This window comes from Peromyscus maniculatus, chromosome 17, assembly GCF_049852395.1.
Source record: "Peromyscus maniculatus bairdii isolate BWxNUB_F1_BW_parent chromosome 17, HU_Pman_BW_mat_3.1, whole genome shotgun sequence".
NCBI lineage: Eukaryota > Metazoa > Chordata > Mammalia > Rodentia > Cricetidae > Peromyscus > Peromyscus maniculatus.
In genome coordinates this window covers 27,628,406-27,651,898 of record NC_134868.1, presented here as the reverse complement: position 1 = coordinate 27,651,898, position 23,493 = coordinate 27,628,406, and the positions used below count along the sequence as shown (strand labels likewise).

The window sequence follows — 23,493 nt, the reverse complement described above, 5'->3', positions numbered from 1 at the left end:
TCTCTCGAAAACGAAGTCTTCTGTTTCCCGGCCCTCTAGCCATTTGGCAAAGAGTTGCAGTATGGTACGCTCGGCCATGGTTGGTGCGAGGCATGCTGGGAGTTGTAGTCCATCGGCCGGAGCCCGCCCTTTGGCGGGCGTTGACGCCACTTCCGGGCGGACCTTGACTTGCGCGAGATCGTCATCCCTGTCATCTCCAGGTGGTGAACCTGGTAAGTGATTCCGATTGTCAGTGACCCTCCCGTATTTCCTCCTAGGACTTCGGCAACCTTTAGGAGAATGGCTCCAGCCCCCTGGGAGGAGCAGGCCCCGAGGGGCCAACGGAGGTGGTGCAAAATTTCCCCACTTGGGTCTTCCAGCTGCCTCGGCTGCACCGGGGCACCCGACCTTCGGGATCAGTCGTTGCACCTTAGCAGTGAGGCACTCTTTGGTGTATTTGGAAGCTAAGAAGAAAGAACTTTTGATTTGGGAAAGACAGGCGTAACTTCCTCCAGTCTGCTCCCTTCGCTGACGTGGCGTCGCCTTCTCCCTGTTTTCGCTCCGTCTCCTAGCTCAGCCGGGTCCTGCCTTCTGTACCGCAGATGTCTGTCTTCTTCAGATATACTTTGCACCCTGAGCTTTCTCCCCTTTCTTCTGAACCCAATTTATACATCTAGTCAACTGCGTCCTCTTAAATAGATCATTCGAACTCTGCAGAACTGACGCACCATTTCCACCCCCTCTCTCCACACTCCTTCAGAATACACGTCTCTGCAGATAACCCACCTCACCCCTCTTGTGCCCACCTAGCACTTGACACATGTGCCTCATCTCAAGTCAGTAATCAAATCTTTTGGGTTCTACTTCCGAGTGTCTATAATATCACCCTCTTAACCTTACCATCTTGACCTTGGTCCCTGCCGTCTTCTGTAAATTTGGAAAGAAAGATATAACTTCACTGGGATATTATGAAGACTCCTTAAGAAACCATATGTGAAAGCCCCAGAGTCTCTTGAGGTTTCTGAATCAAGATCCTCTCTGGGGGTGTAATACTTAAACATTACATCGGAATGTGATCCGATTGGGTCATATTCTAAGTAATCTTTTGCTTTGGTTTTAAGACAGGGTCTCACAAAACCCAAGCTGTCCCTGGACTGGCTAGACAGCCGGGAATGACTTTGAAATCCCCATCTTCCTGCCTCCACCTGCCAAGTGTAGGCAATATAGTCATATACCACACATCAGTCTTCCTAGATGTTGTTTTAAGCAGGCCTTCAGCAACTGGTCACTCTGCCTGGAATGGGCACTTTGACACGTGTGCGCACGCACGTACATATACCTCTTTCCTTTGGAAATGTCAAAACTCCTTTTAATAGCTACTTACTTGCCCCTCAGATTTCAGCTTAAGTATTACATCCCCAGAGAGGATCTTGATTCAGAAACCTCAAGAGACTCAGGGGCTTTCACATATGGTTCCTTAAGGAGTCTTCATAATATCCCAGTGAAGTTATATCTTTCTTCCCAAATTTACAGAAGAGAATAGACACGAGTGATTAAGTTAATCAAAATCATACAATAAGTACCTGAGTTATTTTTTTATTTTAAATTTTACTCCTGCTTGTCTTTTAAATCTTCAGTTTATTTAACTTTTTTTTTATACAAATAGTAGTATTGTTCTTTCTTTATCATTCAAATAGTAGTATTGTTCTTTATCAAACATCTTACTGGGCCAGGTGGTAGTAGTGCACTCATTTAATTCCAGCACCTGGGAGGCAGAGGCAGGTGAATCTTGGAGTTCAAGGCCAGCCTGGACTACATAGAGAGTTCCAGGACATCCAGAGCTTAACAGGAAAACCCTGCCTTTAATACACACACACACACACACACACAAACAAAAAACTTCTTATTGGTAGCTCTCACAGTATTTTCCAATTCTTTAGGGTTTGGTTTCTTATGATAAACAAGAGTAGGATAAATGGACAGCATTACGTATTGAACTTTTTTATTGTTTGCATAGGACAAATTCAATGAAGTGAAATGAGGACATGTGGTATGATCTTTCACCAGGTTACAGTGTATAATATAAATAAATGCTATCACTCTTACAGAAATGTGACAAGGAATTTGCAAAACACAAAACTGTAGTGGTACCTACTTCTTAAGGTCCTGTAGATCAAAGGTAATATACACCCAATGTCTGGTTATTTAGTCCAGTGTCCGGGTAACAGGTGTGAGTACTGGCTCATTTGTTTCAGGATAGGGTTCTTCTGTGTTGGTACCTTTGTGATTGCTGTAATAAGACACCGTGCACATGACCAAGAGTTTACTTGGGCTTTCAGTTCCAGAGATTTAAGAGTCTGTGGTGGTGTGGCAGAGGTGTGGCAAAGCCTCTGGAACAGCAAATCAAGACGAGAGCTCACATCTTGATCCACACACAGGAGACAGAGCCTCCTGAGAATGGTGGGAGGCTTTTGAAGCCCCAAAGCCTGCCTCTGTGACACACCTCCTCCAGCTGCATCACACCTCTTAATCCTTCCCAAACAGTTCCACCAACTGGGGACCAAGTCTTCAAACATCAGCCTATGGGAAGCCATTCTCTTTCAGAGCATCACAGGTTCCCACTGTGTACAGTAGTTCTTTAGTCTGTTCAGGACGTATTGTAAGAATCTGATAAAATCTTTGAAACATCAAGATCCACCCCCCGACCCCGCACATACACACATAAACACATTATGATACAGGTTCATTTGACGTAACTCATTTGCTACCTGAAACTCAGCGTATGGATTCAAATTAAGAACTGCTAGTCTCTTCCATTTTGAGATGCCTTTTTTTCTCTCTGTCAGTGGTGACATTGACCCAGGCCATGTGAATTCTGTCTAACATGCTTTCTCTAGCTATGGCGGCTAGGTTAGCATCCTTGTACTCTAATCTCGGGGTATTTTCTAAGTGTGAAATCGTGTTTGGACCTTTTAAGATGGAGAGGTCCACCGGTGTCTCCTCTCACCCTCAGTAACTACTTTGCTCTCACTGACTTAGCCACAGTCTCTCAGCACATTAGGCCGAGTGTTCTCGTCACATTCTTAAACTAGTTTTTTACCGCTGATGTTTTTCATGTCATTGCCAAGTCCATCAAGACCATGATTAGAAGTATTGGTGCGTTGATGCTGAACCGATTTTTCACACTGTAGTCACTATGAAAGGAAGCAGCGCGAGGCGGGGGTGGGGGGTGGGGTGGGGTGGGGTGGGGGTGGGGTGGTGGTGTTGGTTTACATACTCCTGTGCCTGGGACGGCCTCATGCCAATTAATTAGATCCTCTGGCCTCCTGGGCGTCAGAATTTTAAGCTCCCTAGGTGATTTCAGTACGGAATTAAGTTTTGAAAAACCCCTTTTTAGAATCTGCAGGTGTTGTGGTATATTTACGCATAAGGAATTAACTCATGAAATAAGTGAAAAATTAATGGCCTATCCTAACCCGAAATAGATTCTAACTTATGTGAAGATGAGTTTGTCTTGCTTTACCAGGGAATTGTGGTTTCATTTGTTTTAGGTGATCTCCCAAAACTATGGATATACTCTTCCGAGTAAGAGGAGGCTTTGATCTGGCTTTTCAGCTAGCCCCTCCTAAAGGTACGTCTTCCCAAAACTTCTTTTATTATTGAATTTACAGTGATACATATTGAGGATGAGATAAGAAAAATAAACTAAACTCAAATTAAATGGGATTCAACTTTAGATGCTGTATTCTAACTCCCTTTCCAGCCCACAGGGCATCTCTGTGTAAATTAAAAGATTTAACCTTCCTTATGAACCTTTAGGTCTGTCTTGAAGAAAATTCTCTCTCTCTCTCTCTCTCTCTCTCTCTCTCTCTCTCTCTCTCTCTCTCTCTCTCTCTCACACACACACACACACACACACACACACACACACACACACATACACGGGCAAACTGTCCCTAATGAACACAACGTAGACTGCCTGGAGCTGCACATTTCAGAGTTGTAAGTGTGTGTTACCCCATGTCCTGGTGCCCAACTCTTTTAAACACTGTAGTCTATTGGAAGTTAGAAGAAACTTGGAGGAGAAGAAAATCAGCAGGATCTGGATGAAGCAAGTCCCAGGATGCCTTCTAGTTTCTGCCTGAGGCTGATGCCGAACACTGAGATAGAGAGTGTTCAGGGAGGAGTGTGAGAAATTACAGCCGAGATGCGATACTTTTGAGATGCCGCTGGGACATCATGTTCAGGTTTCCAGCGAGCACTTGGTTGAATCTGAAACTTGGGGGAGAGTGGTCAGAACAGGGGGTGGAGAACGTGAGATTGGAAGGGCAACAGCTAACTCCCGGATGGTAAATGAAACCATCCCTAAACATGCCGTCTGTGACATTAGAAGGTAAGGGATAAAAAGCGAAGGGCAGGAGGAGTGACTGCAAATAGGGACAGGGTGTCTCTTTGAGGGTGTGAAAAATTCCATAATGATTGCTTTTAAAACGTTAGTACTGGGCCGGGCGTTGGTGGCGCACGCCTTTAATCCCAGCACTCGGGAGGCAGAGCCAGGCGGATCTCTGTGAGTTCGAGGCCAGCCTGGGCTACCAAGCGAGTTCCAGGAAAGGAGCAAAGCTACACAGAGAAACCCTGTCTCGAAAAAAACAAAAAAAAACAAAACAAAACAAAAAAAAAAGTTGTAAATTGTTACAGACATGCTAAAAGCCATTGGGTGGAATTTATGGTCTCAGAACTGTAAAGCTAGAGAGGCCAGAATTGCAACAGTGATTGAAAATTAGGGGAGGGGGCTTGGGGGTCGTGTTCGCTGTCCTCTGCTCTTGCCTTATGTTTAAAGCCATTCGTGTCAAAAGTTTAAGATCTCGCTGACTATTTCGCCTCTCATTTAGAAATGTTTATCAAGAACGCATTAAGACAGGTGTTGGATGACCTCACTAGCAAGCTGTCTTCAGACGCCCTCGTATTCAGAATCTGCAACAGCTCCGTGTATCTCTGGCCCAACAGCGACCTGAGCACGGGAGAGCTCACTGACACCTCGACCTGTAAGAACATAGTGCACTTCATTCAGTGAGTGTTTCCAGAGTTTCTGCAAATGTTCTCAAGGCATCATTCCGTGCTTGTAAATGTCTTTGTATATTAAAATTTTAGATTTGAGCAGGAAGAGGATACAAAGCGAAAATTCACAAAAAAGAAAGACAAAAAGTTTTCAGACATGGTAAGCAAATCTGTCTTTTCAAATTAAATCCTTGCATTTGGATAAGTGAGGTATAGGTGATAATTTAATCTTGCCCTTCCATAATATCGAGGCCTGTCTGTTTTACATATCTAAATTTTTTTTTCTTATTGTAGTGTGTAATTTCGAAGGTGTTATTTTGTTTTGATCTTGCAAAACCAAAACTGATTTGAGTAGGTTTACAAATTGCTTAAAAGTAAATGAAAGGGACCCATTCATAAACTTGATAAAGTGATACATCCTGTAATGTAAGACCGTGTTGAAGGGGTTCTTTTTTTCACATTGTCTGTTTGTTCTGCTGATTTTTAACCCAGTGTTATGGGGCCCCACCACATGCATAAGTTCCAGAGACAATTCTTCAAGGCAAGGTGTTGTACAAAATTACTCCCCGCAGTCTTTTTCTAGGCTGGATAGGAGGTATTAACTAGTCCGCTGGGTATGAAGATGAAAATGGTGAGATCTGACCGCTGTCTTGACTTCCTTTCCCAATGCTGTGGTAAAATACTCTGACCAAAGCAACTTAGGAGAGTTTATTTTAGCTCTTGGAGGGGAAGTCAGGGCAGCAGGGACATGGCACAGCTGGGTAGAATGAGAAAGCATGTCTGTGTGCTGCTGCTCAGTTCCTTTATTTATACAGCCCAGGATCCCAGTCAGGGAATGGTGCCACTTCATTTAACCTAATCAAGACCATCCCCCGCAGGCATGCCCAGAAGCCCATCTCCCAGGTGATTTTAGACTCTGTCAAGTTGGCAGTCAACACTAACTACGTAGACATATTTAGGAGACACAATGGGCTGACTTGGAACTAATTGATATGGCATAACTAGTTCCTTCCTTGAGTAGACCTGGAAAGTGGGTGTTCTAGTTGGCTTTCTGCTTCTTTGATAAACTCCAGGACCAAAAGCAGCTTGAGGATGTGGGGGATGCTATTTGGTTTACAGGTCTGCATCACAGGCTTGCACCGAGGGAAGGCAGGGCAGGAACAGAAGCAGGAACTAGGCAGGAAAGCTGTTTGCCCTCCTCGCTCATGCGCAGCCAGCTTTTGATACTACCCAGAACCGCCTGCCCAGGGATGGTACCACCCACAGTGGGCTCAGCCCTCCTACATTGCTTGGCAATCAAGAAAATACCCACAGACCGGTCTGGTGGAGGAAATTCTCCAGTTGAGTGCCCTCATTCCAGATGTATCCAGGAGATAGCAGAGATTAGCCCACATTTGGGGGAAGAGGAGTTCAGTTTGGGTTATATTTAAGACACCACTGAGATACACTGACGCACTGTTAAATTTAAAAACATGGAGTGTTCAAAAACCATGGCTGATAATGATTTGGAAATTACTCAAAGAGTATGCACGTGGTAGTTATTTTGCAGTATGCTCCTCAGCATGGGTTCATTTTTGTGCTTGTGATTAGATTCCATATCTTTAGCTGGCATATTAGAGAAGTTGTGTCCTAGCGTATCATATTAAACGAGCAGGTGCTTTCCATGTGTTCTGAGTTGGTGATGTTGACATATTTGTCAGTTACTTATGACGTTTACCAGTTGTATCCACTGTAAAGTACTGTTTTCCATTATAACTAATGTCTCATGGGAGGCAGTGTGTCTGGTACTTAGGGCATTTACCAGTTGTATCCACTATAAAGTACTGTTTTCCATTATAACTAATACCTCATGGAAGGCAGTGTGTCTGGTAGCCTTTTGAAATTTTCTTTTTGGTGTTCCCTACTTTAGTCAAATACATTATTCCAGACCTATCATGTACTTTCCCTATTCCAGATTGGGAATCAGCCATTCTCCATGGAGCACCCACATGTATGTTTACTGTGCACACACAGGCACACACACACACACAAAAAAAATGCACATTCATATTTACCTGTATAAATTATATTTCTGCTTCTAGTTCCACTTCGGCCTCACAAACTTTCTAACTGATCCCAGTGAGAAGCCTCCAGGATTCTCTGATTCTGGCATCCTCTAATTCTGCTGATTTATTCCATACACAGAAAGGAATTTCAGGGTTGTCTTATACCGAGAGCATATAGTTCTTTGGTTTGGGTACTTTTTATTTGCTTCGTTTGTTGTTGTTTTGAGACAGGATCTCACCATGCAACTCTAGCTGGCTTGGAACTTGATAAGTAGACCAGCCTGGCTTCAAATTCACAGAAATCCAGCTGCTGAGCAATTTTATTTGATGGTGTTTTGTTTTGTTGTTTTTGCTTTGTTTTCTTCTTCTTCTTTTTTTTTTTTTTTTACTTTAGGTCTGTGCAAAAGTGTAAAGAATAGCATAATAATCCAGTGTGCCCTACACGTGGCTCTAACACTTATAAACGTAGACAGTCTGATTCCATCTTCACTTGCCACTCACTCTATATTCATGCAGATATTTTAAATCAGAAAGGGATTTCCTATAGTTACTGTTATACCCAGAGTCCCCAGAGACCACCAAGAGATCAAATCCCATGCAAAAGCAAAGAGTCTTTGCATTGCGAGTTAACTTCGGACTCTCCGTTTGTCTGACGCAGCAGCAGAGCAGGAGAGATCCTGAGCAGCAATGGGGCAGAGTTTTTAAAGCAAGGGGTGCTTCGAGTCTACAGACTACATAGGAACAGTGGCTAAGGTTGGTTGGGGGTTACAGTTACCATTTTTGGACAGGCCTGGACAAGTCCCAGGCTCTGTCCTTGAGCTGCCATGGGGGCTGGCTGGCCTAGCACATACTGACTGTGGGGGCTGGTTCAATGATCCAAGCTGTCACATTGACCCATGCACGTAGCTCTAAGTTGGTGAGGGGTCCCAGACAGTAAACAGTTGGTTGAACCTTGAGCAGTCAGAGTACGTGCAGAAAGGGAGCTACTGCAAGGACTATGTCTTTAGTTCATGGCCCTCCCACACACTGCTTGCTCAAGTCTCAGGAAACTGAAATTGAGGCCTGATCTCTGAAGGAAGACTGAGCAGTCTGTGATGGCATCTGCCTGGTCCTTTCAGTTACTATCTATAATGTAGCTTTATATATCATCCTTTAAAACTCTATTTACCTTTTAGATTTTAGTGTTTAATGTTCCACAAGTTGACTCTTAACTATCTGTCTGTGTAGCAACAAATAGTAAATATAGAGCTCATGCTGGAAATATCGACCTCTCTGGGAGCTGTAACCCCCATCATTGAAAGGGAAAATGAAGAACACCACTACATTAATATGAGCTTGCCAATCGATGCAGTTGTATCTGTTGCTCCAGAAGAAACATGGGGAAAGTAGGTATTTTTATAGTACTAATGCCACATTTAAATGAGGACCCTTTTATAAAGTAATCAGAACTCAGTTCTTTTAAAAAAAGTCCTCTCCAGGGTGATGGGCTATTTTTACTGTGACGTACTCCTTGTTTTCAACCTAAGAGTCATCGAATAATTAAATATTTATTATTTGGAAGAGAAAGGAAAGCACACCAAAACGTAGAAGGCTTCCCTCTATCCACCCAGAGTAAATACGATTACGTTGACTTTGCGTAATTTAGACTTTGGCAAACCTTGTCCAGTGGGAGTTTTTTTATTCTATTAAGGGCATATTAGCTACACATCTTCATCTTAGCCTCTCTACCTTTTGTTAATTCACTTAAATATTTCCTTCTACAGAGTTCGAAAACTCCTAGTGGATGCAGTTCTTAATCAACTAGTTGATGTGGAAAAATGCATTTTGAGATATATGAAAGGAACATCCATCGTAGTCCCTGAGCCACTGCACTTCCAATTGCCAGGGAAAAAAAATCTCGTAACAGTTTTATATCCATCAGGAATTCCAGACGGTCAGCTGCAGGCCTATAGAAAGGTAAAAGTGGATCATTTATTATGAGAAAAAAGTCTCTTGTTCATTTTGTGCTTAATTATAATTGGTAATAAGTATAAATTATTTTACAGTTCAATTTAAAAATATAGAAATGGGCTACTGTATAGAAATTTCATGAAATTTCTTTGTGATGTGTTTAGTAATGAAAACATTAGTTTAGTATAGCATGTAACATTTTAATTTCAAGTGCTCAGTGTGGATCATATAATTATGAAGTGTTACCATTTTTCATAGTGAAAAATAGAAATGGAAAGTACATGCCTAGAGTAGCTGATGGATGTTAAGAAGTTCCTTTACCCTCGGTTAGCTCCAGATTTGAAAAAGACAACAGGACAATGCAAAAGGAATGCTGGAATCCATGCTAATTCTGGCTATGATACCCGGTAATAGCCAACCACAAATAAGGTCACTTAAGTTTCATTAGAGAAGGTTTGGAGAAAACCTGTCCAGCATTTAAAGAAATGAGATTTATCAGCAAAAGGACTGGTTTTAGAATGTCTTTTGGACCTGTGGCACTCACCAAATTATGTCCTAAACTCTGCTCCTAAGTCCAAATGTTGGAGACAAATGGATTTTCAGACACTGTGCAAGCTGACCTGTCGAAACCACTAAAGTACGTTGGAGATTGGCCAGACTTTTAGCATAAGTATGGTGTCTCTATGAGTTTGAGAAAATGGTGGGTTACACTGGTAAATGTTTTTATTCATGCCATCTTGGTTGGCCTTAAATCACTAGCTTCTACCCTGTATTTAATGAGTGCACTTACATGTCTAAAGTGTTGTAAACAGGGCTGTCCAAAGTCCTTGACATCTATAATTTCTCATTTACAAAACATCCCAATTCTCACAAGTTATTTTCCCATTTCTGTCGTCCCATCTAGTCTCTGCTAGAGGAGTGTAAATTGGTTTCAGTTTACTCACCAATTGACCTTGGTGACTTAAGTTATGTTTTTGAAAGCTTATAGCTAACATATTTTCTGTCTTATAAGTATTGAGTTTGAATGTTTTAACTAAAAATCTAAAATCCTTTTTTTTTGTTGTTGTTTATTGATTCTGGTTTATTTAGGAGTTACATGACCTCTTCAATCTGCCTCAAGACAGACCTTATTTCAAAAGGGCTAATGCTTATCACTTTCCAGACGAACCATATAAAGATGGCTGCCTTAGAAACCCACATACTTACCTGAGTCCACCTAACATAGAGGGTAGCATGGTGAGTTCAACTAGTTTTTGATTGATTGTTGTCTTCATTGTTTTGGAAAGAGACAGTTTTAAGAATTGATTCCTGGGCCGGGCAGTGGTGGCGCACGCATTTAATCCCAGCACTCGGGAGGCAGAGGCAGGCGGATCTCTGTGAGTTCTAGGACAGCCAGGACTACATAGAGAAACCCTGTCTTGAAAAACCAAAACCAAGACAACAAAACTCAAAAAACCTTCTTTAAGATAGCTGTAATTAGTAGATGGAGAGATGGCTTTGTATTTTAGAATGTTTGCTGTTCTTCCATAGGACCTGAGTTCTGTTCCCAGCACTCACAACTGCTGTTTCTGCAGCTCTCGGAGACCTTATGCTGCCTTCTAATGCGCACGCACGCGCACACACACACACACACACACGCACGCATACGCGGCACACACACACACATACACACACACACACATACGCACATACACATACACATACACACACAAAATAAGTCTTCTTAAAAAAATAGCAGTAATTATCTTAGAGTGGTTTTACACATTTCTTTAATCTCAGCACATTCCAGGCTAGCCAGGGAGACCTTGCCTCAAAAAAGATAGCAGTAATTAATGATCTGAAAGGGTTATCAATGGAGAGTATTTACCACATTTCTCCCACTAAAATAACATTCTCTGATTTCTCAAAAGGTTTGTTCCTTTTTTCCTCATTCTGCACCTGACAAATCATGCTAATTAAGGGCATAGTCTCCCCAAGCCACAGTATGGACAAGGCTAAGTCACTGCCCTCTGTACTATACAGCATGTATCTGGTTGCAGACTTTCGATATAAGTGCTCAGATAACTGGATTGGTGGAGAGTGGGGAATAGGGGTTAAATTAAGGGTACATGAAAGCCAGTAAAAAGAATCTCATTGTCATCCAGGAGCGGGAGCACGGGAACCTCTTAGAAACTGGGGCTGACTCAGGCTCTCTGATGACCTAGCAGGCTCCTTGCTGGCCATCTGCTGCTGCCCCTGTGTCTTTGGTCCTGATAGCCCTTCCTGGCCTGGCCAGCCCTCTGCTGCTGCATCTGCCTTGTTTGAATTGTGTAAAACTTCCTCCTGTTCCTCTCGGGGCTGTTCAGCCTGACTTCTCACTTTGATCCTCTGCTCTTACTGCTGGGTTTACTGTGCACTTCTCAGTTCAGATTACAAAGGAAGAAAATGTGACTAGCCATCTTGGATGGCATTCCTTCAGTACCTTCTGAGTACCCGGGAGTTTCGTAAGGAAATCTTAAGAATCAAAATGGGTAAACCACTGTGATAACTGAGAGAGGACTGAGGTTTTGGTCCTAGCCATAACAGCCCCATCCGCATGAACAGACTGGCTTCCTCTGCTGTAGCATTAGCTGAACACCCACCATTATGTGTAACCCACGAGTCTAGAGTCAACATTCTAGAGATGGTAAATGATTTCACTTACTTCGAGAAGGTAGGAAGAAATCCCAAGAAACCTCTTGTCCAACTCTTGCTCTGTCACAGAATCATAGAGTAAGAAATAGAGTGCATAACGTTACAGTGGAACTCTGAGTGGCCCTCTACAAGCTCCTGACTTAAATATTTTTCTCTTAAACTAGTTTTAGAACTCCATGTTTTATATTGCATCCTATGTTTATTTCAAATTCTTAATAATTGTTTACAAAAAGCTCAAGATCATAAAGCATTAAGTGCATGCTGATTGATTTTGACAGTAAAACAGGTTCTTAATCCAAGTTACAAAATGCAAAAGGCATTTCTTTATTTTAGTATTTATAATATTTGACCTGTGTGTGTCATACACACACACACACACACACACACACACACACACACACACAGTGGGTATATACATACATTGGTACACATGTATATTTCACAGCATAGCAAAGAAATGAATAACCCGGAGTCCTCCTCAGTTAAGAACCAGAACATTACCAACTTGTCTGCTCCTTTGTCTCCTCCCTACCTCCTCAGCACAGTCCAACAGTGACTCCTACACAGTCAGCCTCCACACCTGCTGCTTGCACATCTGTGCATTCAGCCAATCCTAGGTCAAAAATATCTTTAGAAAAAAAAGTCTGCCTTGAATGGATATATTGTTGCCTTGCTGCTATTTCCTAGAAAATAGAGTAGCCATTTATATCGTCTTTTCATTGTTTGTGTCTAAGATAGGTAATCTAGAGATTATTTAAAGTGAGTGGGAGCACATTCATGAGTTATAAAAATACCGTGCCATTTTTCATGAAGAGCCTAAGTATCCAAGATTTTGTATCTGCACTGGGTCCTGGGACAGTTTTCTAAGGATGCTAAAGGGCCATTGCACAGAGACACATTCATCGTTCTCCCTCCCATTTTTGTTTTTTTAAGAGCTCCGTGTGTGTGTGTGTGTGTGTGTGTATACATATGAGGTATGCATTACTTTAGCAATATTTGTTTCACTTTGGCTTTTATAGAAACCTTACCATTGTATATGCAGTCTTCTCCAGCTTGCTTCTTCACTCAACGTCCTATATCTAAAATTCATCTTATTTGGTCTCACTATGCTTTAGTTATCTTGATTCCCGTATAATAAACATTTTCATAACTTTTTCCAGGATTTTTGTGATTTTAGGCAGTCTTCTGTGAACAGTCCCATTCATGTCTCCTGTGTGAAACAGTTGTAAACAGTTGCTGGTTTTTTTGTTTGTTTGTTTGTTTGTTTGTTTTTTAATTTTTGTCTCTATATTCCCCTGAACCATTTCAGGGAAAATTATAAACTTCATGTTGTTTACCCCTAAACACTTCATCTGATCTCCCAGTAATAATAGATGTGCTTATTATAGAAATCCAGTTTACTGTATTCATTATCATGTCTTAGTCACTGCTGGATTCAGTTTGATAATATTTTGTTAAGATTTTTTTCATTGTGGGGCAGTGGTGGCGCACATCTTTTATCCCAGCACTCAGGAAGCAGAGGCAGGCAGATCTCTGTGAGTTCCTGGACAGCCAGGGCTGTTACACAGAGAAACACTGTCTTTATTTATTTATTTATTTACATATATATTATCTTTATTTGTACTGACATTTCCTTATAATTTTCTTTTCTCTTAATTAAAAAAAGTGCCAGTGATACACAGCTCATTAAATGATTTGGGAAATGCTCCATCTTTTATATTTCTAGAGTTTGTATACGATTAGCATGTTATTTTTTTGATCATTTGATATGAAAAGCCTGAAAAACAACCTGGACTTTAGTATTTTGTTGTGAGTTATTCTTTTTTTAAGAGATTTTATTTTCGATTGTGTGTGTGTGTGTGTGTGTGTGTGTGTGTGCGCGCGCGCGCGCGCGCATGAGTGAAGGTGGCTGTGGAAACCAGAGTTGCTGGATCCCTCTGGAATTGGATTAACAGGTGGTTGTGTGCTGCCTGCTGTGGGTGCTGGGAACTGAGCTCAGTCCTCTGCAAGAGCAGTATGCATTCTCAACTGCTGAGCCGTCTCTCCAGCCTCTCTGTGAATATTCTTAGTAATATTCAGTTCTGTTAGTGATTATAGGACATTATCATATTTACCTAGGTTTTAATTCCTCATATAGTTATATTTTCTTTTTAATCTTCATATCACTTTATGATTTTTTCCTTCCTTTAAACATTTGTCTTTGATAACCCCTCTTTATAACTTTTGTTTTCTGTCTCACTAATTTTGGAGTTTTATTTTGTTTCTTTGATTTAATGTGTTTCTTCTGATTTCTTAAGTTGGAACTGTTGTTAATCTTTCCTGTTTTCTAATGTAGAGTTTTAAATTGCAGATAAAGCACTGCTTTTATTGTAATCTATAATTTTAATTTGAAAGATTTTTGTTTTATTCACTTTTGAGTATTTTTACATTTATATATGATGGAACTTAATCTTTCTTTTAGAAAATTATTTAACATCCACCATATGTTTATGATCTTTGCCTACTGTTAGGAAGACATTCTAAAGCAGAGGACTCATTTGCTGTAAAGGCTGTGACAGATGATGCATACTGGGTAGCTACAGACTGTAGAAATGTCTGTGTCACAGTTCTGGAAGCTGGAAGTCCAAAATTAGCATCACTTGGTTGAACTAAAAGTATCTCCAGGGCCATCGTCCCTCCCACAGGCTCCTGAGGAATATCCATTCTTCATCTCCTCAGCTTCAGATAGTTGCTAGCATTCCTTGGCTGTGATGACATCATTCAGAGCTGATTCCTCTTGTTCTTCTGTGATAAAGATGCATGTGCATGCATTTAGTGCCTCCCTGGCTAGATTCTCAGAATAACTCTCCTACCTCTCCATCTAAATTAATTCCTTAATCATATACATAAAGTAGGATTGCTGTTTTTCTGGGGGTTAGGACATAGATAGCTTTGGAGCAGCCGGTTTTCTTGCTACCAAATAATCTGATTACACATTTTCAGTTTACACCCTGTCAGTCTGTTGCCTAATCGTCGTGTGAGTGCCCTGTATTTCCTCATTTTTAGCACTATACTGCCAGGAAGAATCTTATGACATCAGTCCCCATTTTAGTCATTAATAACACACACCAGCTGTAGTCAGTGGCAGGTCTACAAAAACTGTTGTTCCTGTGTTCCGTTGTACAGAACCTACTTCTGCTCGTTTGTGTATTCCTTTATTTCTTCCTTCTTTCAGTCATCATTTACTCAGCGGCAACATGTTTATCAGCTGTGTGCCCTGCCTTTTGTGGAATTAGAGCCTAGAAATGAATAAGATACAACATAGGCTTACTAGCCCACGTGCTAGTGTGGTTAGGCAGACATTGAAAATATAATCAGTTATATGTGAAATAGCTGTAATTACTTGGAAATTTTAAACACACACACACACACACACACACACACACACACACACACACACACAAACATGAAGTCAGGAGAGAGTTGACAGCCAGGACAAAGGGCAGGCATGAGAAAGTGATCATGCCATTTTTAAGTAGGCTGGTCATGGATGGCTTCTGGCATTTGAACAGAGACCTGAATGGAAAAGGGTTCATGCTGTAAAATTAATTGGAAAAAGGATATTTCCAACTAAGAAAAATATAAGGCTTCATGGTCAGATAACCATTGGCATATTCAAAACTAAATTAAATTAAGAAAGGGGAAAAGAAAGTATAGGAGCTAGCATTGTTAAGCCAGAACACATATCTTTCTAGTAGGACTCTGGACTTATAAGAAAAAGCCAAAAAAATATAATATTAAGCCATTGTTCTGTGAAGGCATTTTTATAAGTGTCTAAAGTAGTGGTTCTCAACCTTGCTAATGCTGAAACCCTTTAATACAGTTCCTCATGTTGTAGTGCCACTAGACCATAATATTATTTTCGTTTCTACTTCCTAACTGTAAATTTGCTACTGTTATGACTTGTAATGTAAATATCTGTGTTTTTTGACAGTCTTAGTTGACCCCTGTGAAAGAGGTCGTGACCAACAGGTTGAGAACCACTGGTCGAAAGTAAAAGTCTCGCTCTGAAACAGTAAACGTGATTCTGGTGGTTCTACAGAGTGTGTACTTCTGTCTTTAATAAATACAACATCTCTTTTTTATAGGTTTGTGTGGTCCAGGGCATCTATGCTTATCATCATTATATGCAGGATCGGATAGATGATAATGGCTGGGGCTGTGCTTATCGGTCCCTACAGACCATCTGCTCATGGTTCAGACATCAGGGATACACAGAGAGGTCCATTCCAACACACAGAGAAATTCAGCAGGTACAGAACTTGCCATTTGAAATTAAAACCAGCTTGTAATATGCCCTTGATAGTTATTATTACCCCATGGCATAGATTTATTTTTATTTCGAAAACAATGTATTGTTTTACTGGTAATTAATTAAAATACCCTAAATGTGATTTTAATAGTTGTCTGGTATATGGGTTTTTATTTTGTGTGTTTTAATACTAAAGGCTCTTGTTGATGCCGGAGACAAGCCAGTATCATTTGTGGGATCACGGCAGTGGATTGGATCTATTGAGGTACAGCTGGTGCTAAACCAACTGATTGGTGTCACTTCAAAAATACTGTTTGTCAGGTAAGGACACTTTGTAAACCAGATACATCATTTCTAAAGTAATAGAAAAATGGCATTTCCTCCTTAGTTATTTCCAATCATTGCTCTTGCTCATTAGCTCATTGCTTTATAAATCTCTCTCTCTCTTTTTTTTTTTTTTTTTTAAACAAGCTGTGATACATACATGTATTCTCTGGACCTAATTTTAGTCTATTACAAGGAAAACTTAGAAATATCTTTGGGTAAAGTTCTATATACAAAATGAAGTTTGCTACTGTTTAAATCTTCAAAAAGTCTTCTAAGGAGAAAACCAAATGTTGATCACTGACTGTTATGTTTTTCTTTTGTTCTGTTTCTTGCTAACATGTTAAGAAACCAACAAATATACAAATAATGTATTCAACTTACATTTTCTACAATTCTAATAATAAGATAAAATATTAATTAGCACATATCAGTTTCTCTGACCATAACTTGCTTTTTTATTAAACATCTAAGAAGTTTTAATTTTATCACCATAAATGTTATACTCACATATACTATAAAATATTTACTAAATAAGTAAAATATAGCATTATTGCAGTCAACACTAAAGTCCAAGAGACAAGAGCTCCTTGGCTCAGGCAGGGAACACTCCTGAGTTGGAGATTCCCCAGGCTGTGACAGATACGCCCTAGAGGCTGAGATAGGTAGACAGCGGCCTGAGGAACCACACTCGGGCAGCATGGAGCAGGGCATCATGGTTGTCAATTAGAGTGAGTGCATTGCCCAACATATTGGGCTAGGTGGTTGGGGGCCATAGCTACCACCCCAGAAAAGGATTCAGGCTATGCCTAGTGTAATAACCAGCTGTTGTAGGCAAACCAGTTACTAGGGATCCCACCCTACCTAACTCCTAGGTACAACATTAAAATAAAAATTAAAAAAATTAAAAAACTGGGAATGACTTTTCTTCTACTTTGTTAGATACTACATTAAATATTTAAAGACTTTTTCCTTGGGCTTATATTTTAAGCTGTCTTGTTTTGATAACTACAATAACAGTGTCTGTTGTCCAAGTACTTAAAGTATGTTTAATCTCACAATTGGAATTGTGAAAATCAGTAAGAACTAATGGCAGACAAAGCAGTGAAGAACTATTTTTCAAAACTGAAGTTTGGGACTAATGAGGTGAAAAGCGCTTGCCACCAAGCCTGACTACCTGAGTTTAATTCATGGCAGCTCCATATGTGTGCCATGCATGGCACAGGTATACACATGCACATTCACAAACTAAGTACTTTAAGAAGTTAAAGAATGTTTTGATACATTAAAACCTTTGTATGCTGCGTGCTCAGCCAAGAGTTTACCAGGTCTCAGAGCACCTGGTACCTTCACAAAAGTAATGGGTCTACTCATGATTCAGCATACATTTTCTTTTCTTTACTTTATAATGATGTGAAATTACTTGTGGATTTTTCATTTGATCTTTCAAATATGCAGTACAAGACTGATGACAGAGGGCAGTACCAACAAGGCTTAGCTTCCAGCTAACCTTTCATGAAGGGAAACAAGTGGGCTGTGTTGCTAAGCTCTGATGTTTCATAGTTAGAGATACTAATGAGTTTTTACTCAGTATTTTCAGCTTAGAATGCTGAGGAGTATATGTACTGTTCCTTCTGTCTTTCTCTTCTCAAAATGAAAAGGACTTAGTGTGTGCAAATACTCCATGAAATGGGGTACACTTGAAAACACTTTGAGGTTTTCACAGAAGAATATATTAGTCCTAGACTCTCCTCTGTCTTGTACATGTGATGGCTGTTACTGATCCCAATTTAAAGACAGAACATATAGGCTTTGGAAAAGGACAAGATGACTAGTTTCAATCTTATGCTTAAAAATACAAAACCTGTTGGGCGGTGGCGCACGCCTTTAATCCCAGCACTCAGGAGGCAGAGGCAGGCGGATCTCTGTGAGTTCGAGGCCAGCCTGGTCTACAGAGCGAGATCCAGGAAAGGCGCAAAGTTACACAGAGAAATCCTGTCTTCAAAAACCAAAAACCAAAACCAAAACCAAAAAAAACAAAAACAAAAAAATACAAAACCTTTTTGTAGTCGGAAGCAGAAAGCTGGAGTCTTTTTGTTTCTTCCCTGGTTAGTATCCTTAAAATTTTAGTTTATGTTGCTTTAAGTTGCATCTGAATCAGGTCCCTACCACTTAATGTTTTTTTCAAGATCCATGAACAAAATGATTGAAAGTATTGAACACCCCCCCCCAACCCCCCGCAACTCCTTACTTGACTGAGTGCTGAAAACAGTTAACCTGATAGGAGACGATCTCTTTTCATCTAGCCAAGGTTCAGAAATGGCCTCTCAAGGACGGGAACTGGCCAGCCATTTCCAGAATGTGGGCACTCCAGTCATGATTGGTAAGGTGTTTTGGACATGTTGGGTTCTTTTGGCAGAGCGGAGAATAAGTAAAACTTATTTGTATAACGTTTTAATGTTACATAAAAACTAGTCATTTTAAATATCTTAAAATTGGGTCTGGGGAGATGGCTTTGTAGCCAAGAGTACTGGTGGCTTTTCTGGAAGACCTAGGTCCGATTACAAGTACCCACATGGTGGCTCCCAGACGCCTGTAGTTTTAGTTCAGGGAATCCAGTGCCTCTTCTGGTCTCTACAGGTAGTGCATCCACAGACATAGACGCAGACACATAAAATAAAAATGTAAACATTTCTATCCAAAGTATAGGAAAGTTGCAAAAAAGATTTAGTAACCAAAAACAAATGCTAAAGAGAAAATAACTGTTTTGTTTTTGTTTTTTAACATGAGCCAAGGATAGTATTTTTTAAAAGGTGATAGCCACTTGACTAAGCATCATGAGTCATGACTCTGTCGCTAGCTTGGCTGGTTTTATGGACAACAGACTACTTACCTTTTCTGGGTTTTCCTTGTAAAACAAGATTTGATTAACAGAGCTAAAGATACATGATTCTCTGAAAAACAATGGAAGATGAATGACACTAGTGAGTAAGAAATAGAGGTAGGTAGATGTCAGCAGAACATCACAGAGAACCTGCTGGGTGGATGGGCTAGGGATGCTCAGCAGAACATCACAGAGAACCTCCTGGGTGGATGGGCTAGGGATGCTCAGCAGATACAAAGCCATCAGCCCAGAGGGGTACCTCAGTGATCATTACTGCACTGAGAAAAGTTTGGGCTCTTGGTGGCCCTTTCTCAGTTGATTTTGGAGAATTTTATGGATATAGCAATGAAATATAAACTTTATATGATTATAGATATGGTTACAGCATTTCTTACATATTTCCATGCGTAACACGGTAGTTGTTAAATATATAATCTTATTCTTTCAAATATATTTGCCATCATGATCTTTTACGATATTGGACAGACTGTACTAATACTGTATTAAGTCAATTAATAGGCAAAACAATTAGTTTTTATTTGAACTAAATAAACAGTTGAAATTAATTTATGCCCTATGATGTATTTCTTTTTTTCTAGGGGGAGGAGTATTGGCTCACACAATACTAGGAGTCACATGGAATGAAACTACAGGGCAGATAAAATTTCTAATTCTAGACCCACATTATACAGGTGCGGAAGATCTGCAAGTTATCTTGGAAAAGGTAAATATCCATATCACATAAATTTAAGACACAAGGCAAAGAGCCAGAAATGAAAGACCACAGCCTGGCTGTTAACAAAGATAATAAGCCAAGGGCAATTGTCCTCACAGCAGTATTTCTAAGTCTGTTGTGCACTTGTATTCTATGCAGGGAAGACAGGAAAGATAACAGAAATCACAAAAGACAAAACGTTTATAAAGCTTTGCTATTACTAAACTTCATAATAGAACATGATAGACGCATTTCCTTTGCAGATTTTGTACCACATTGTCTCATCAATGTCTTAAAACAGGATAACAGAATAACCTTTTAGACTTTTAAAATCAGGACTGGAGAGTAACTGAGCAGTTAGGAGCTCTTGACCTTTCTTCTTGTAGAGAACCCAAGTTCAGTTCCCAGCACACACTTTATGTGGCTCACAACTACCTGTAACTCCAGCTCCAGGGTTCAACACCTTATGTACAGATCCACACACACCCTTAATACTTTTAGAATCCATGAATCAACAGATAAACAAAATGCCAGTCATATGAAGAAGTGACTACTTCTTATGTACATATAACATAATCATTCTATCAAGACCAAAAGTTGAGCGAATTTAGAAGTATTTATTGACATAGTATTGATTACATGGGGCATAAATCTAAATTGATTTATAAGCAGCTAATTCTCATATGAAAGGCTGGTGAGGTGGTTCAGCAGATAAAAAACACTTTCTACCAAACCTGACAACCTGAGTTTGATCCCTGGATCCCACATGGTAGACAAGCAACCCCTGCATGTTGTCCTCTGACCTCCACACACACAAATAAGTAAGGCGATATTTTAGATAATAGCAACATTTTCCCTTCCTAGCCAAGTGGTGACTCGTCTGGCATTTATTAGTACGCAATCGATGTCAGCCACAGTCCTAAGCATCTTCTAAGGAGCTCTCCGTCTACTGGGCAGGGAGAGGGCAGTCCAAAAGTACTCTCAGACAAGAAGTATGCAGGTTTAGGTTTAGAAGGCTGTGGAAGGACCCCTTAGATGAAGGGAAGAGAAAGCACAGCCTGTTCCCCAAACTGCACGAGCTCCATGAGCTTTATCCCAGTGAGGAGGGATCCAGGAGGACAGGCAGAGAAGCTGAGCCCCGGTTCAGGGTGTTTTGTTTTTCGAGATAGGGTTTCCCTGTGTAGTTTTGGTGCCTGTCCTGAGCTCACAGAGATCCGCCCGGCTCAGCCTCCCGAGTGCTGGAATTGAAGGCATGTGCCACCAGCACCTGGCTCCAGATTTTTATCTTGAAAGCAGGTAGAAAACTTAATTGTTTCCATCATGGGTGATATGGGAATATACGTGCTTCTTCTGGCTGATTACTGGGCTCTGCCCCTGCTGGGATTATCCTGCGGCAATTAGATAAAGGGAGCCTTCGTCCCTGATTACTGTCCCTGAGAACTTTGCCAGTCACATTTTTGTAGAAAGCCCTTTAACCCTCTGGTGCATACAGCAAACTGAGCCTGAGCCACCGTGGTCTCTTGACTGTGACTCCAGTAGGTCCGGAGCTGTACTGTGGGCACTCCGCCTCTGCTCACCTGACCATCCGGCCCCAGCTTGCTTTCTGCTGCTGAGATAACCAGCGCAACTGGGGAGGAAAGGGTTTATTTGGCTTACACTTACACAAGCTGATGTTGAGGGCTCAAGGCAGAACAGGAGGCAGACACTACCAGACTGAGGAGGATCTCTGTTTACTGGCTTGCTTCCCATGGCTTGCTCAGCTTGCTGTCTTACAGCACTCAGGATCACTCACCTAAAGGGTGGCACTGCCCACAGTGGGCTAGGCCCTCCTTCTCCAGTTAGCCATCAAGCAATGTCCCCACTAATGCCCACAGGCCAGATGACAGGCAGTTCCTCAGTTCACATTCCCTCTTCCCAGGTATGTCAAGTTGACAACCAAGATTAGCCATCACACTCCTCTGGAGCCTTCCTGTTTGACTTCCCAGCTTGGTCATCTGGAAGTACAGCCTCCATATCCATGCCTTTTTGGCATACGCTGCCTATTTCTCTATTTGTCTTTGAAAAAAAAGATCTGGTTACCAGAAGGCCTGTCTGTATGAGAGTATTCAAAAGGCCAACGCAGATAGTGTGCAATGTTTTGTCTATTTTGATCTTGTTTAAATTTTGACAATTAACAAGGGAGACAGGAAAAAAGAACATGTTCAGTGAACTCTCCCTCGTCCATAGTATAAAAGAGTTAATGCACTCTAGTCTATAGACTCCAGATCCCTGCCAGCCTCCAGCAGCTTCAGTCAGAGGAGTAACTCAGCTCTCAGCCAAAGTATTCCACATTGCTTTTGACCTCAATGTAATACAGGCCAGTCATCAGCTTCCTTTAACACAATCAGTCTGGGCGTGGTAACACACACACCTGTAATCCCAGCATGGGGGTAGGAGGTGTACTACTAGTTCAAGGGCCAGGCTAAACTGCGTAGTAAGTTCCAAGCCATGTTGGGCTACAGTTTAAGACTCTTGTCTCGAAGAAAAAATGAGTGGACCCTCAAAGAAATTTGATAAAACTTTCTTATTTATAATAAAACCACTAAAAATTATTCTCTGCTGGAGGAAAGGATTAAACAGGAATGAAGACTGGAAGGAAGACAGCCTATGAAAATAAAAAATAAAAACAGAACTCAAGGGGCTGGCTTGGGTCTCACATTTCATTATGTCTAAGGTGTGTCACTGAATGGCACATATGTGTGCCCCTTTATAGACTACTACGTAAAACAGTTTACAATAAAGCTATTACAGCCACTGATACCTGTATCTTAGAACCAATGGAGTATGTCTGGACTAACAGTTGCTCTAAGGAAGTGATTTTTGTTTTGTTTCTGATGACTTCTAGAGCTAAGTATTATAGATTTTGTTGTTGTTCTGTTTAAAAATCTATCAGTTTACTTTGTATTTCTGTGATAAGCACCCTAAACAAAACAACTTGGAGAGGGAAGGGTTCATTTCATCTTACAGTCCAGACATCAGGACAAGAGCTGGAGGCTATGGAGGAATGCCACTCCCTGGCTCGCTCAGCTTGATTTTTCATAGGACCCAGGGCCACCTGCCCAGGGGTGGCACTGCCCACAGTGTACTGGGCCCTCCCACATCAATCATCAATAAAGACAATTCCCCACAGGCACATCTGACAGAGGCATTTTTCCAATTGAGGTTCATCTTCCCAATGATGGCAGCTTGTATCAAGTTGACAAAAAAAAGTTACCCTTCTTCACTAGAAAATCCGTGAATTAGATCAGTATCTGAGCCTTATGTCAGAGTTTCTATCATGGAGTCTTGTGTTATAAAATGTTTTCTTTCCCTTCTTCCAAATCTAGGGCTGGTGTGGATGGAAGAGCCCAGACTTTTGGAACAAGGATGCATACTATAACTTATGCCTTCCTCAACGACCGAATGCTGTTTAAATGCTATTTAAATTACCTTGGAATCAAGACTATAGATTTAAAAGAGCTGATCTAATGTCAATAAAAGCAAGCATAATTTTAAATTAAATCTTGGCTGTGATTTAATTTAAACTAATTTGTTT

The 23,493-nt window shown here is 40.8% G+C and overlaps 1 protein-coding gene across 1 annotated transcript; it reads left to right on the top strand.

The window, feature by feature from the left end:
* Nucleotides 1–120: 120 nt before the first annotated feature.
* Nucleotides 121–23,459, top strand: Ufsp2 (UFM1 specific peptidase 2). Its single transcript, XM_006970881.4, has 12 exons — nt 121–212; nt 3,531–3,610; nt 4,872–5,049; nt 5,131–5,197; nt 8,310–8,467; nt 8,846–9,038; nt 10,122–10,268; nt 15,833–15,997; nt 16,193–16,317; nt 18,627–18,703; nt 19,804–19,928; nt 23,285–23,459. Exons 2-12 carry the CDS (start codon nt 3,547–3,549, stop codon nt 23,369–23,371), a joined length of 1,386 nt encoding a protein of 461 aa, XP_006970943.1. The 5' UTR covers nt 121–212; nt 3,531–3,546; the 3' UTR covers nt 23,372–23,459.
* The last annotated feature ends 34 nt before the right edge of the window (nt 23,460–23,493 follow it).

What these genes read in the sequence shown, in the direction of transcription:
- Ufsp2 (XM_006970881.4), top strand. Translation starts at nt 3,547, where the DNA reads ATGGATATACTCTTCCGAGTAAGAGGAGGCTTTGATCTGGCTTTTCAG. An exon ending in ACAAAAAGTTTTCAGACATG is followed by an intron (nt 5,198 to 8,309) that starts GTAAGCAAATCT and finishes CTGTCTGTGTAG; the next exon opens with CAACAAATAGTAAATATAGA. An exon ending in CTAACATAGAGGGTAGCATG is followed by an intron (nt 10,269 to 15,832) that starts GTGAGTTCAACT and finishes TCTTTTTTATAG; the next exon opens with GTTTGTGTGGTCCAGGGCAT.